The sequence below is a fragment of the Panthera uncia genome, assembly GCF_023721935.1.
Source record: "Panthera uncia isolate 11264 chromosome A1 unlocalized genomic scaffold, Puncia_PCG_1.0 HiC_scaffold_17, whole genome shotgun sequence".
In the NCBI taxonomy this organism is placed as follows: domain Eukaryota; kingdom Metazoa; phylum Chordata; class Mammalia; order Carnivora; family Felidae; genus Panthera; species Panthera uncia.
The window spans coordinates 34,669,895-34,684,658 of NW_026057577.1; the positions used below are offsets into that span (position 1 = coordinate 34,669,895).

The 14,764-nt window shown below is 42.7% G+C and overlaps 1 protein-coding gene and 1 long non-coding RNA gene across 5 annotated transcripts in view; both read left to right on the top strand.

Annotated features, from left to right (window-relative positions):
* The first annotated feature begins 220 nt into the window (after positions 1-220).
* ARHGAP26 (Rho GTPase activating protein 26) overlaps positions 221-14,764 on the top strand; it is a 424,192-nt gene continuing 409,648 nt past the window's right edge. For 3 of the 4 annotated variants that reach the window (XM_049649398.1, XM_049649400.1, XM_049649401.1), the window contains exon 1: positions 223-752. In XM_049649398.1, coding sequence (XP_049505355.1) covers positions 599-752 — 154 coding nt within the window. In that variant the 5' untranslated portion in view covers positions 223-598. Of the gene's footprint in view, positions 753-14,764 lie in introns of all 4 variants that reach the window. The other variant, XM_049649399.1, reaches the window with a different exon arrangement.
* Positions 759-8,461, top strand: LOC125935603 (uncharacterized). The gene is made up of 2 exons (XR_007461715.1): positions 759-5,255; positions 5,519-8,461. It is a non-coding gene; the product is annotated as an uncharacterized LOC125935603 (long non-coding RNA).

Genomic DNA, 14,764 nt, shown 5'->3' on the forward strand with positions numbered 1-14,764 from the left:
AGCCCCGGCGGGAGAAGGCGGAGCTTGTGTTGCGGACCTAGGCGGTGGCGTGGGCCCCGCCCCCCGCCCGAGGCCCCGCCTCCAGGCCCCGCTGATTGGGTCAAGGCCGCGGAATGGCCGGGTGTCCCCGGGAGGCAGGGGGGTCGGGCTGAGACGGGCACGTTGATTGGTCCGGCTGAGATTAGGTCATCGCTAGCAGGTTCGAGCGGCCCGGACGCCGGTGGGGCGGCCGAGGCTGCTGTGAGAGGGCGCTCGAGGCTGCTGGAGAGCGAACTGGCGAAGGAGGCGGGGAGGCGGCGGCCGCACTCGCTCGCCTGCTTCTCCTTTCCCGGCACCGCCGCGGGTCCGCCGCTGCGCTTCCTGCCCGCCCACCACACCGTTGCGCGCCGCGGGAGCAGCCGCCCCTCCGCCGGGTCCCCGCGCAGGTCAGGAGTCTTGCGTGCCGGCGGACACCGCGCGGAGGGCGAGCCGGCGCCACACCTGTGGAGCCGGCGGGCGTCGGGGGTCCCGGCCGGGGTCCCGCCGCGCGCGTGCTTGGGGCTGCGGGCCTCCGGGGCGCCGGGGGAGGCGCGCCCCCCGGCTGGGCGACTCGGCCACTATGGGGCTCCCCGCGCTCGAATTCAGCGACTGCTGCCTCGACAGCCCGCACTTCAGAGAGACGCTCAAGTCACACGAAGCGGAGCTGGACAAGACCAACAAATTCATCAAGGAGCTCATCAAGGACGGGAAGTCACTCATCAGCGCGCTTAAGAGTGAGTGTCCCGAGTCCGGCGGGGACGCGGCCCTGAGGCGGGAGGGCCGTCGGGCGGCTCTCGGCCCTGGGCACCCGCGCGCCGGCTGCCGTTCCGCCCCGGGGGTCACTGAGGGACGGGTGTAGGTGTTTGCAGTGGGGCGAGACGGGGACGTAAGATGGGCGAGTCGATGAGGAAGGAGACCCGCCGCCCAGCCGTTGGCTTTCTGGGATGGCCGGGAGGTGACCGAGGGCGAGTGGTGCTCGCGGGGCACCGCGGCCGGGTGTGCGCGGCACACAGGTGTCCCGGGAGTGGGACGCCAGTGCCCGGCGCGCCGCACCCCGTCGGGAAACCCCATCGCGTCCACCACTGCGGCTCCCGTGGGGGAACTCTTGCTCACCCCTGGGTACCCAGCCAGGGAACTGGAACGTGCCCTGCCAAGGGGGCGCTGCCTCCCCTCAGGAGAAGGCGGCTGGTGATTGCTTCGCTGTCTCCGGGCCGCCCGTTTCTCCGAAAGGCACAGGCGGTGCCAGAGAAGGTCTGGGTGGAAGGGCTGCTTAGCTCACGGTTCTGGGGAGTGTTGGCAGCCAGTAATCCAGGGCCGTGTACGTGTGCAGGTTCGGATTCTTGTGTTTAGCAGAAGGTGACAGGGGTGGGAGTACAGCATCAGAGTGTTCCTTTACTCTAAACTGTGGGCGAGGGTTTAAAAATAGAACGAGCATATCCTGACTGTCTCCCTCTCCCGCTCCCTCGCTCTCCTTTCTACCTCTCCCATTATCCTTGAAAACTCCAGGATTTTGAAGGACATGTCCAACGTCTTCACTCAGAAAGGAGAGGTTTAAACTCGTCCTGAAAGATTCTGGAACCTTTCGTAAAACTATTTTTGCTTATTTCCTTTTGGTAGGGGAGCACTGAAATTTGCATTCTGTGTGTGATTGTCCCTTGACTTTTGCAGAGCCAGAGTTTCTCCTGGCCAAATGAGAGCGTTCTAGGGATGGGCTTCTTGGATTGGGCAGTCCTTTTTGGTGCCTTCACAGTTCTACCCATTTAAAAATAGTTGGGTTTATCTTTTAGTTTTGAGAACCGGGAATGACACGAAGGAAGATAGTGGAACTGAACTGTCTTTGGCTTTTCTTTTCCTCTCTGTGTGATGGGTATCTTAATAGGTGAGGTCTTTCAGCTAAGAAAGGTTGCATTGGCAGAGTGGGGTCCCACCTGTGAGAATTGTTCCCAGGCCTCTTTAAAGGAGACTTACAGAAGTCAAGTGCCTGAGATGTCATTTTGTGACCCTGATGCTTCTAAAGATGTAGAGGTAGGTAGTAATGGCTTTAATTGGGCATCTGCTTATTTCAGTAAATATACACAGTGCCTGCAGTGTGCTGGTTACTGCCCTGGACCCTGACTATGTAGCAGTGAATATTTTGCTGCCCTGTGGCTACGGAGACTGATTCCTCGCCAGTGAATTGTCTGTTACTTATTTTACAAATGAGAAAACAAGCTTGGTGAATCTTTAGTCCAGTGCCACACAGCTGTTATCAGTGGGACCTAGTTTTGAACCCCTGCATGGTCTGAGCCAGAGTTGGAGTTCCTGCTAATACAGAGCTCTTAATCCTTCCCCATCCTGCTCACCCAGAATGGATCTCCTAGACCAAGCCTGCGAGTATTTGGAATTGCATTTGTATGTCTGCCTTGAGTATGAGTAGGGTGCATTTGTGTGACTGGCAGTTTATTTGCCTGCTACTATTTCTTTGGCAGGGGTCAGAATTCTTTGGGTAGGAGGGAATAATGCAGTTATTTAAGTTGTCTAATGGAATAGAGCAGACCTGTATCTTGGGAGAAAGACTAGCGAGGAACTAAATGTTCTAATCCCTGTATATCCAGCTGTACTTAACTATACTCTTCAACTGCTACTATTAGTTGAATAGGTCATGTGACCTCTTAAGTGGAAAGGGTGGAGTTGATCACTGTTTCCCAGATTTGAGGCATTCCATTATCATTAGGAGCTTATACAGTGTATATTACTGTCATAGTGTTTGTGTATTATTTTTCTTCTGTTCATCCTTCTTACTACTGAAAATGTAAAGCCGGTATTTTTAAAACTAATTACACAGAAAAAAATAGACAATTATATAAATAACACTAGTTTAGATGATTTATAGTCTCTTCCAACTATAAAATTTTATGGTTTTATTTTATAATTAGTATTCACAGAACTCTGGGTTTAGATTTCTTTTGTGTGTTAACCTGAGGCAATAAAACGGGCCTCTTGGGATTGCTAAAGTTCAGCTAGATCATTGTTGTTACTACTTAACATTTTATTTTTGAAGAAACTGAAGGTCAGAGAGGTCGGTCACCTGCTCAAGGTGACACAGCATTTGAATGTATTTGAACCCAAGTTGTCTGATTCCAAAGTTGCCTGTGCTTAACTTAACCCCCAAGCAGAACTGTTGTCTAGGTCTGTTGTCTTTTGAATCCCCTTGAGAATCTGATAAACAAATAACCCCCTTGAAGTTTTTCCCTGGAGTCCAAGCCTCTGATCTGGATACATAGAAGATAAGCAATAAAATAATTTGGGACCTACCTTGGTGACAGTCCGCTTTTTCTGTCCTGAAAAAGGACCTATTTTCACCTAAAGGACCTAGATCTCACCTATTTGTCTAGGTCTTTCCTGTGGGCGCTCCTGTGTTCAGGACTCTTTTCTTACCCTGATGAATCAGTGTCTCAGTTGGGAGGAATTTGTATGTTCAAGGCTTTCTTTCTTTCTGTAGAGTCCATAGTAGCTGGAAATGAAGTTGCAGAATTAAGTTTTAGGATTTCCTAGGTTTGAATCTTAACCCACTCACTTACTGGTTGACTTTGGGCAAGTCACTGAGCCTGAATGAGCTCCTCCTGTGCAGTAGCCACCTTGACCTTCTAGTGTTGTGAGATCACATGATTCAGTGCTTATAAAGAAAGCACTTAGCTTAGAGCCCGGTGCATAGCACTGCTCACTTGTTGGTGGCTGTAATCATCTTCCAGCATTCGGGGTTGTCAAGACTCAGAGCAAATGTTACTAAGAGCAGAGGGACATTTTTTGGTTTGGGTGCAGGGAGTTAAGCAATATGCCTTCTTAATGCCACTTGTTGATAACTTACACAGTTGTGTATGTGTTAACCACTGGTTACAGTGGGAAGAGTCCTGGCAATCCTCTTTGCATAATGTTGTGGTTATGCCAAAAAAGTTCCACAAGTTAAAAAAAAAATAGTAGTAAGCCTCCCAACATACTTTCTGTTCCTAATAACATTCTGGTAACTTAAATTTTCAACCTTCCGGCTAGCTTAACATCTCCCCTCAGTGGCTGGGCTGGCTGCCTCTCTCTCTTGTCTTGCAGGAAAAGCTTGCAGAATGCATTGGACTTCATAGTGGGTGTCATGGACCCAGTGGCAAACCAAACGTGGTTTCATAGAAATGAGAGTGAATTCGGCTATTGGTTTTAAGTAGTGATGTGGGTTTTCAGGAACTGTGTCTTTCCATCTTGAGAGTTGGGTTGTGTGGACTTAGTGCTATAAATTTGGCTTCTGCTTAATGAGATAGAATGAATACCCTTGTTCTGATAATCTAAGATGGGAGGGGTGGGGCAAAAATTCAGATGTTAAGGTATCAACTTTTTAAAGGTATAATTTACCTTACTGTATAGTTCACCCACTTACAGAATCCAGTTCACTGGTTTTTACTACATTCACAGAATTGTGCAGTCATCCCCACAAAGAAATCTCATTCCCATTAACCATTGTTCCCCATTTTCTCCCAGCTCCCTGCTACCCCTGTCCCCAGCCCCTGTCAACCACTAAAGTATTTTCAGTCTTTATAGATTTGTCTATTCTGAACATCACATGTGCAATTTTAATAGTTTCCTCCTAGGTGGTAGTGACCAACTTTAGGAACAGAGTTTTTCATTGGACTTTCAGGTGGGGGAACTTGGAGTCTATCTGCTATTCTTCTTCAGGGGCATTTAAGTAGAGGTCATATTCCAAAGATGGAACTGTTTCCCAGGGCTGGGAGGAACCCACGTGTGCGCCTTTGGGTTTCAAACTCATGAGTGGGGAATGGATTAGTTCTAGTTCCTGGTACTGTGATGGATACAGAGGAGACCAGAATAAAACTAGGAATCTAGCCCGTTCCTTCTGTGAACTTTCAGTCAAGTTGGGGCAGTATGTGTGATACTCCATAAAGCCTTACTCTGGGGTCTTAACCTGCTGGGTGACCTTTCTTTCTTTCTTTCTTTCTTTCTTTCTTTCTTTCTTTCTTCTTAACAAAATGAAGTAAATGTATATTTCTGTAGTTGAGTCTGTAGTATTTATGAAAACTTTTGGGATGATGTGTTTTTGTTTCTTGAGCATTTACCAAGTGCCTGGCCCTATGCTGTGTCCACATTAGTGTCATTAGTCCTTACCACCATTCTGTGAGTGAATATTCTTATTTTTCTGTATTTTAGACTTGGGGTAACTTGTCTAAGGTTACATAGCTAGTAAGTTATACAACCAGGTTTTTAATTTATTAATTAATTTATTTATTTTTTAAATTTTTTTTTCAACGTTTTTTATTTATTTTTGGGACAGAGAGAGACAGAGCATGAACGGGGGAGGGGCAGAGAGAGAGGGAGACACAGAATCGGAAACAGGCTCCAGGCTCCGAGCCATCAGCCCAGAGCCTGACTCGGGGCTCGAACTCACGGACCGCGAGATCGTGACCTGGCTGAAGTCGGACGCTTAACCGGCTGCGCCACCCAGGCGCCCCTATACAACCAGGTTTTGAACCTGGCAATGGACTGCAGGCAGTGGACTCTCTTGAACATGACCCTTGAGTGTCTTCAGTAACCATATTAGTACTAAAGATGCAAATTCTTCATAGATCTAGACCCTAGAAAGGAGAAGCATATGGCAGGTGCTAGATTAAGTGAAAGTATTGTGTCTGTTGTTTTTTCAGACTCTGAAACCTGGGTAGCAATGAATAGCTAATATTTTGTATTGTGCTTTGAAGTTTTGTGTTTCCATCATAGGATTAAAGAACCATTATAGGCTAGAAGGGAAATGATGGGAGTCTGGCTGTCTCTTGCCTTTATAAAGCGCTAGAGTTTATCTTTGGTATCAATGAGTGGTTATCAGTGATTCTTTTTAAAAATAATTTTTTAAAAAAATGTATACTTTTATAGTATTAATTTACTTTATTATTTTAAACATTTTTTTAATGTTTATTTTTGAGAGAGAGAGAAACAGAGTATGAGCAGGGGAGGGGCAGAGAGAGAGAGGGAGACATAGAATTCAAAGCAGGCTCCAGGCTCTGAGCTGTCAGCACAGAGCCCGATGTGGGGCTCGAACTCACGAACTGCGAGATCATGACCTGAGCCAACGTCGGACATCTAACTGACTGAGCCACCCAGGCGCCCCACATTAATTTATTTTTTAATGAAAAAAATTTAAATCGTGCTATAATTGATATATAACTTTGTATTAGTTTCAGGTGTACAACAGGATTCTGTATTTGTGTATGTTGTGCAGGATCACCACAATAAATCTAGTTAACATCTGTCACCATACAGTTATAGAATTTTTTGTGTGTGATGAGAACTTTTAGATGTACTTTCTTAGCAACTTACAAACATACTCTATGCTACTATGAACAGTAGTCAATGTGCTATATATCACATGATTTATTTTATAATTGGAAGTGATTCTCTTTTAGCTGGATAATAAAGCATCAAACAGGAAGGCCAGAAACCTATTCCTGGGTCTGATTTGATAAGAAAAATGGTTTATTCTCAATGCTCATTTAAACAAGAGTGAAAAAAGTCAACATGAAGTGTTGCATGCTTTATTATTTTTTTCTTTTTGAATTCATTATTTTTTTTAAAGAGTTGGTGGTTTAAATCATGTCACACTTTTGTAGTTCTTTAGGATTTGTCATAGGCTTTTTGTAGTAGTGAGATGAGCCTTCTTGAAAGGCTTCCCAAAGGATGTTCATTACCAGTCTGCTGTGTTCAGGAGGAATTATATTACTTACAAAATCCTAATAGGACAAATGGGTATGGAGTTAAGTAGCAAAAACATTTTCCCAGTTCCGTTGCTTTGCTTTAGCACCTTGCAAATTAAAGGGAAGAAAGAGGCATTTGCAAATTATTTATAAATGGTGGTAATTTGTCATGCTGACATTTGGAATATTAGTCATACAAACATAAACAACAGTAAATTAAGTCCAAACAAGATTTTGTAGTTTTTATGTAACATTAACTTAAAAGTTCCTTATGGGGCGCCTGGGTGGCTCAGTTGGTTAAGCACCTGACTTTTGATTTTGGCTCAGGTCATGATCTCATAGTCCTGAGACTGAGTTGGACTTTGCGGTGGGCATGGAACATGCTTGGAATTCTCTCTCTCCCTCTCCTCCACCTCTGCTTACATGTGCTCTCTCTCTCTCTCTCAAAAAAAAAAAAAAATTCTTCTACTTTAATCCGTTATCTTTATTGGATTGAATAAATTGCATTTAAACTGTAGTTCTCAACCTACTGGCAGAGGTCTGAGGTCTCTTCCCTTCACTTTATGATTAATAAGACAATATTTTTAGGGCAGTTTTAAGTTTACAGAAAAGCTGAGTGGAAAGTATAGGGAGTTCTCATACCAGCCCTTCATACCTATTCCTCTCAATTTCCCCTGTCATTGACACCTTGCATTAGTGTGGTGATAGGGTTATTCACTAAAATCCATAGTTTACATCAGGGTTCATTCTTTGCCTTGTACATTCTCTGGGTTTTGACAAATGTTAAATAACTTGTATTGGCCATTGCAGTATCATGCAGAATAGTTTCACTGCCCTAAAAATACCCCGTGCTCCACTTATTCATTCCTGTGCCCCTGTTCTTGGCAGTGACTGTTCTCTTTTACTATTTCCCTAGTTTTGCCTTTTCCAGAGTGTTATATGCTGGCGGCTGGAATCATAGGGTGGTTAGCCTTTCAGATTGACTTCTTTCATTTAGCAATATGCATTTAAGATTCCTTCATGTCTTTTTGTGGCTTAATACCTCATTTCTTTTTATCACTGGCAAATACTCCTTTGGATGTACCATATGAATGTATCCACTTATTTGTTGAAGGGCATCTTGGTTGCTTCCCAGTTTTGGCTGTTAGGAATAAAGCTGATACAAACATTTGTCTGAAGGTTCATGTGTGGACATAGGCCTTTAACTCGTTGGAGTAAATATCAAGGAGCACAACTGGCGGATCGAGTATTCCAGTTTTGTAAGAAACTGCCCAACTGTTTTCCAAAGTGTGGTGCCATTTTGCCTTCCTGTGAGTAAAGAATGAGCGTTCTTGTTGCTCTACATCCTCATCAGAATTTGGCGTTGTCAGGGGCACCTGGGGGGGCTCAGTTGGTTTAGCGTCCCACTTCACCTCAGGTCGTGATCTCATGGTTCCTGGGTTCAAGCCCTGCATCAGGCTCCCTACTGACAAGGCAGAGTGTGCTTTGGATTTAGTCATTATAACAGGCATGTAGTGGTGTCTCACTGTTTTTTAAATCTATGTTTCCTTAATGACATGATGTTGTGTATCTTTTCATATGTTTATTTTCCAGCTGTGTATCTTCTTTGGTGAGGTGTCTCTTCTGATCTTTTGCTCATTTTTAAATTGGGTTTAGTTTCCTTATTGTTGAGTTTGTTGAGTATTGTTCCGTGTGTGTGTGTGTGTGTGTGTGTGTGTGTGAGATAAAAGAAACATAACACAAAATTTACCACTTTAACCTTTTGTAGGTGTACAGTTCATTGGTATTAAGTACGTTCTCAATGTTGTAACTATTAGTGCTATCACTTTGCAGAATTTTTTTGTTTTCCCAAACTGAAACTTTGTAACCATTAAACACTAACTGCTCATTTTCCCCTTCCCCCAATACCTGGTAACGTCTGTTCTGCTTTTTTTTCATGAGGTTGACAACTCTGAGTACTTCATATTAGTGGAATAATACTGTAACTTGACCATTTGTGCCTGGTTTATTTCTCTTAGCTTAATATCTTCAGGGTTCATCCATGTTGTAGCATGTGTCCGAATTTCATTCGTTTTTATGGCTGAATATCTTATTTGTTGGGCTATGATTATCCACAACTATCATGAAGAAAGACTATTCTTTCTCCTTTAAAATCATAAAAAAAACTTTTTTTTCTCCTCTCCATTTTTCCCCCCACGGATTGATCACTAGAAGTTAGGAATTGACCTATCCGTTTACAAATGCCTCTCATGAACATTATATTTATGTTTATTTATTATTGAGAAACAGAGACAGAGCACGAGCAGGGGAGGGCCAGAGAGAAGGGGAGACACAGAATCGGAAGCAGGCTCCAGGTTCCGAGCTGTCAACACAGAGCCCGACGCGGGGGCTCGAACTCACAGACCACGAGATCATGACCTGAGCCGATGTCGGATGTTTAACTGACTGAGCCACCAGGCACCCCTATGGTTATTCCTTTTAAAGTAGCCATTTGTTTCAAGGCAGCATGTTTTGGGGAGTTGTTTTAAGAGCTTTATTGAAGTATAAAATTCACCAGTTTTAAGTGTACAATTCATTTGTAGTTAGTTTGAAGAATTATGCAACCATCACCCCATTCCAGTTTTAGAACATTTCTTTCACCTCCAATTGGCACTCTTTAGTCTCACCTCAAGCCTCAGACAACCGCTAATCTACTTTTTTCTACCCCTTATAGATTTGTTGTCTATGAAAAAGCTGAATTGAATCATACATTATATAGTCTTTTGTGTCCGGCTTCTTTCAGTTAGTATAGTGTTTTTAGATAAATCTGTGTTGTGGCATGTGTTGGTTTGTTCCTTTTTATTGTTGAAGAGTATTCCATGTGTGAATCGTATTTTCTTGATCCATTCACCATTTGATAGACATTTGGGTTCTCATTTTTGGCTCTTATGAAAAACGCTTGCAGTGAACATTTGTGTACATGTCTTTGTGTGGACATATGTTTTCATTTCTTATTTCATTTCTTATCTGAAAGCAGAACTGCTAAGTTGTATGGTAAACTTATATTTAATTTTTAAAAACCTGCCAAAGTGTTTTCCACAGCAGAAACATCCTTTTAAATTCCCATTGGCTTTGTACAAAGGTTTCAGCTTGTCTACATTATCACCAATACTTGTTATTGTCTGTCTTTCTGATTGCAGCCTTCCTAGTGGGTGTGAAGTGGTTAATCCTGGTTTTAATTTTCATTTCCCTGATGACTAATGATGTTGAGCGTATTTCCATGTGCTTATTGACCAGTGGTGCATTTTCTTTGCTGAGATGTCTATGTAGATCTTTTTGTTGGGCACTGTCTTATGTCTTAGATTTTTCCCTTTATTTTGTCCCATAAAACTTTTGATGATTAAGTGGACAGTGCTCAGTATATTTTCTTCATTTAGCCTCATTTGGGGACTTTTTGCTTCCATTTGCTTTAACCTCAGATGCATTTGAGTGATCAGTTTCAGGATCCCAGGGCTTAGGATGGTGGTTCTTTGGAGGCTGAATTTCTGGTTTCTGCTTTTATAAGGCTAGTTAGCGTCCTTCTGGGCAGAGGCCTCAGGCTGGACTTCCTAATTCTGGTCAATATAAGCTAATGATCACAAACCCCATGAACTGATGAAATGAGAATGGGTCAGGGAGGAACAGGGATCACCACTGAGCTGTTGGGGAAAGGGACTCATGAAGGTGATTTTGTTATCTCATCAAGGCCATTGCATTTAAAAAGATTTTTTTAATGTTTAGTTTTGAGAGAGAGAGAGTGCAAGCAGGGGAGGGAGGGGCAGAGAGAAAGGGAGGCACTGAATCTGAAGCAGGCTTCAGGCTGTCAGCACAGAGCCCGACATGGGGCTTGAACTCACAAACCGTGAGATCATGACCTGAGCTGAAGTCGGACGCTTAACCTACTGAGGCACCCAGGCACCCCAAGGATGCTGCATTTTAAAAAGCTACGCAAGGGAGAGACACCAATATGAAGCCAACAACGTGCTTTTTCTAGATTTAAATTTCTTTTTTCTTTTTCTTTTTTTTTAAACAATTTTTTAAAATGTTATTTTAGAGAGAGAGAGAGAGAGAGAGGATGTGCATGAACGGGGAAGAGGAGCAGAGGGAGAGAATCTCAACCAGGTTCTACTAGGCTCAGCTCAATGCGAGTCTCATCCCGTGACACTGGGATCATGACTTGAGTGAAAATCAAGAGGCAGATGCTCAACTGAGCCACTCAGGTGCCCCTCATTTTTTTTTTTTTTCTTTTTTTAAGTAGTCTTCACACCCAGTATGGAGCCAATGTGGAGCTTAAACTCATGACCCTGAGATCAAGGCCTCAGCTGAGATTAAGAGTCAGAGACTTAACCGACTGAACCACCCAGGTGCCCCCAGATTTAAATTTATGACTGACCTTAGTTTTGATTTTTAAAATTATAACCCAGTGAATATCAAATGATACATTTTTTGCTGTCAAAGGAAGACTTTTATTCAACAAATATGGAGTCCTGCTCCGCTCTTAACATGTCCTTCAAGACCTAGAGTAATGGCTTTTAGGGTGGCAGTAACAGGTGCACAAGTCACAAGGTGGGAAAGTGCATGGTGTGTTGAGGACCCGCAGGGAGGCCAGTGTGGTTGGAGAACAATGATGGCAAATGAACAGGGAGAGAGTCCAGGAGCCAGGCCTTGTCTTGAGTCCCAAAACGAATTTTGGGTTTTATTCTAAGTGTAACTGGAACCCATGGGAGGTTGTGATGTGATCCTACTTGTGTTTTTGGGAGATCCTGGGGGCCACCGTGTGTAGAATAGATACAGTGGGGCAAGAATCGCGTAGAGCCCACAGGATTTGCTGTTTGATAGGATTTAGGTTCTTAAACAGTGAAGTCAAGAATGATTGAAATGTTCTGGCTTTAGCAGTTACGTGAATGATGGTGCTATTTTCTGAAGTAAAGATGACTTGGGGATGATTAAATTTGGGGTGGAAGTTAACCATGTGAATGAATGACCTAATCTTATAGTACAAAGGTGAAAAAAATTACACAGAGAGTTCACGAATACATTGTCTTAATAGCATCAAAGAATATGGAAATGTAAAGAACCCACTTTCCTGACAACTGTCAACTGTTTGATACACTTTTTTTTCTTCTTTTTTGTATGTGTATTTTTTTCCCCATAAATGGGATTATACTATATAAATTATTCTGTGTTTTGCTTTTCTGGTTAATACTATGACTTAGACCTCTTCCATGTCAGTACCTGTACATAGTATATTCTTTTTAATGTCTGCAGAGAATTCTGTATGTGGATACACCATGGCTTATTTACCTTGTCTCCTCTTGAAAGATAATTTGGATTGTCTAAGTTTTTCACTATTAGAGAAAGTGCTGCAGGGATCATATGCACAGGTACCTTTGTGGGTACGTTCTAACATTTCCATGGGATAAAGGATTTCCAGGATCCTTGAACATTCCTGGAAGTTTCCTCAATATGGAATTGTTGCCAACCTCCAAGTTTTATAAGCCCTTTGACATCTATTGTTTAGGTCCTTTGCATGTGTATAGTCAGTTTGTATTTGTCTCCTCATTTGAGTGTGTTAGATTATGTTTCTGAAGCTTAACCTTTTGCTTAAATTGGAAGCATCCTTAAAAAAAACAGGCCTTTCTGTTAGGCACTGATATGAATTCTAAAAGAACCACAGCCTGTGAAAAAAAAATCTGGTGTGTGTGTATTTGTGTGTGTGTGTATTTGTGTGTGTGTGGGGGGGGGGTGGGGAGACAGAGATTACAATTAATTGGCTGTGTCCTAATTAGCTTTGGACCCATCCATTGTGTTTTCTAAGCTCCAGGTTCTTAGGGATAAAATGGGAGACGGGGTGGGGCTTTGCCCATATCTAATAGGCTATTCCAACCTCAAATTTCAGAGACCAAGAAGGAAATCACATTTGTTAGGGTGAGAAAAACAGCATTAGTGGCCAGAGGAATGTTTACAAATTTGAGTCACAGGGATTTACACATTTGTGTAGAAACCCAGAGTGGAGAAATAGAGGAAATATTAGGGAAAACAGCTTGGCAGTGTGGGCCAGAAGCTGTCACAGCGTGTTTACATCTGGCTCATTTCACCTTGGTTGGAAGGCACAGAATGCTTCAGCGGGTGAGCTTGGAGACCCGGCAGTTGCCTGCTATATTTAGAAAGAGGAGATTCCTGAGGTTAGAGTGGTGTGTGTATGTGTGTGTGTGTGTGTGTGTGTGTTTTCTTTACCAGATGGACAAAGGTTTTAGGAGCTTGGGAATTCTGGACTAAACCTTGTTAACCAGCTGGCTTCTCTGGGCCAAGCCAGTAGCTGCACTTTGACTCCTGCTGCTGCCACAAAAGAAACGCCAAAATAAACTCCATTTTACATGGTTGTAAAGACATCACAGGTAAATTTCAAAGCTCATCTGATCTTGCTGTCACATGTGCTTTTATGTTTACTCTAGGCTAATTTGAACACTTTGAATCTCTGAACTGGCTCCTTCTGTGAGACTTTAGATAGATTTCCAGGCAGATTGAGTTAGCTTGAGGGATTTTCTGTGCCATGGAGACAGTCAAGCAGATAGGGCTAAAACCTAAACTGAGCCCTCACTGAGTATCTCATTATTTCATTTGTGGGACAAGAGTAGACAATGATTATCAGTTCAGCAAATAAAATTAAAAGGGCATTTTTACTTTAATTCATATCTGTGTTTCTTTTAAAAAAGTTTATCTAATGGGAATGCAAGCTGGTGCAGCCACTCTGGAAAACGATAAGGAGGTTCCTCAAAAAACTAAAAATAGAACTACCCTATGACCCAGCAATTGCACTACTAGGCATTTATCCACGGGATACAGGTGTGCTGTTTTGAAGGGACACATGCACCTCCATGTTTATAGCAGCACTATCCACAATAGCCAAAGTATGGAAAGAGCCCAAATGTCCATCGATGGATGAATGGATAAAGAAGATATGGTATATATATATACAATGGAGTATAACTCGGCAATCCAAAAGAATGAAATCTTGCCATTTGCAACTACGTGGATGGAACTGGAGGGTATTAAGCTAAGTGAAATTAGAGAAACAAAAATCATAGGACTTCACTCATGTGAGGACTTGAAGAGACATAACAGATGAACATAAGGGAAGGGAAACAAAAACAATATAAAAACAGGGAGGGGGACAAAACAGAAGAGACTCATAAATATGGAGAACAAACTGAGGGTCACTGGAGGGGTTGTGGGAGGGGGGATGGGCTAAATGGGTAAGGGGCACTAAGGAATCTACTCCTGAAATCACTGTTGCACTATATGCTAACTAATTCGGATGTAAATTCAAAAAAATAAAAACTAAAATTAAAAAAAAGTTTAAGTAGGTAATACCTATAAATGGTACATCGTTCAAAAGGGTGGAGAAGAATTCCAATGTCCCTCCAATTTCTCTTGCCTTCTGATGTCAAGTGCTTCTCCTGGAGGCAACATTTTACCATGTCTTGCGATTTTTTCAGATAAAATGTATGCATGTGCCAGAAAATACATATTTATATATTTTTCTAGAGCATGCCATATGCACTGTTTTGCATATATTTGCATATTGCACAGTCTTAATATATTTTTGATCTTATTGTACATTGATACATATAGAACTACTCATTTTTAGCATTACATTGTGCTCCATTGAATGGAGTACAAATAAGTTTCTTTAACCAGCTCCCTAATGATAGATGTTTAGATGATTTCTAACATTTTACTATTACCAGAACATTTTGGTACGTTCACAGGCACATGAGTGAGTAGATCTGTAGGACAAATCCTACAAATGGAGCTGCTGGGCCAAAGGGTATGTACAGTTTTCATTTTGATAAAGATTCCAAAGGAGTGTTTCTGGAAAGTTCTGAGTGAACTGAATTTTATAAATCATGAGTTTAGAGTAGGAAGGAAACTGACTAGTTTATTACTAAGTAGCCTCTGTAATTAAACAATGCTTACAGTTTTCTCCATTTCTTACTCCCCAG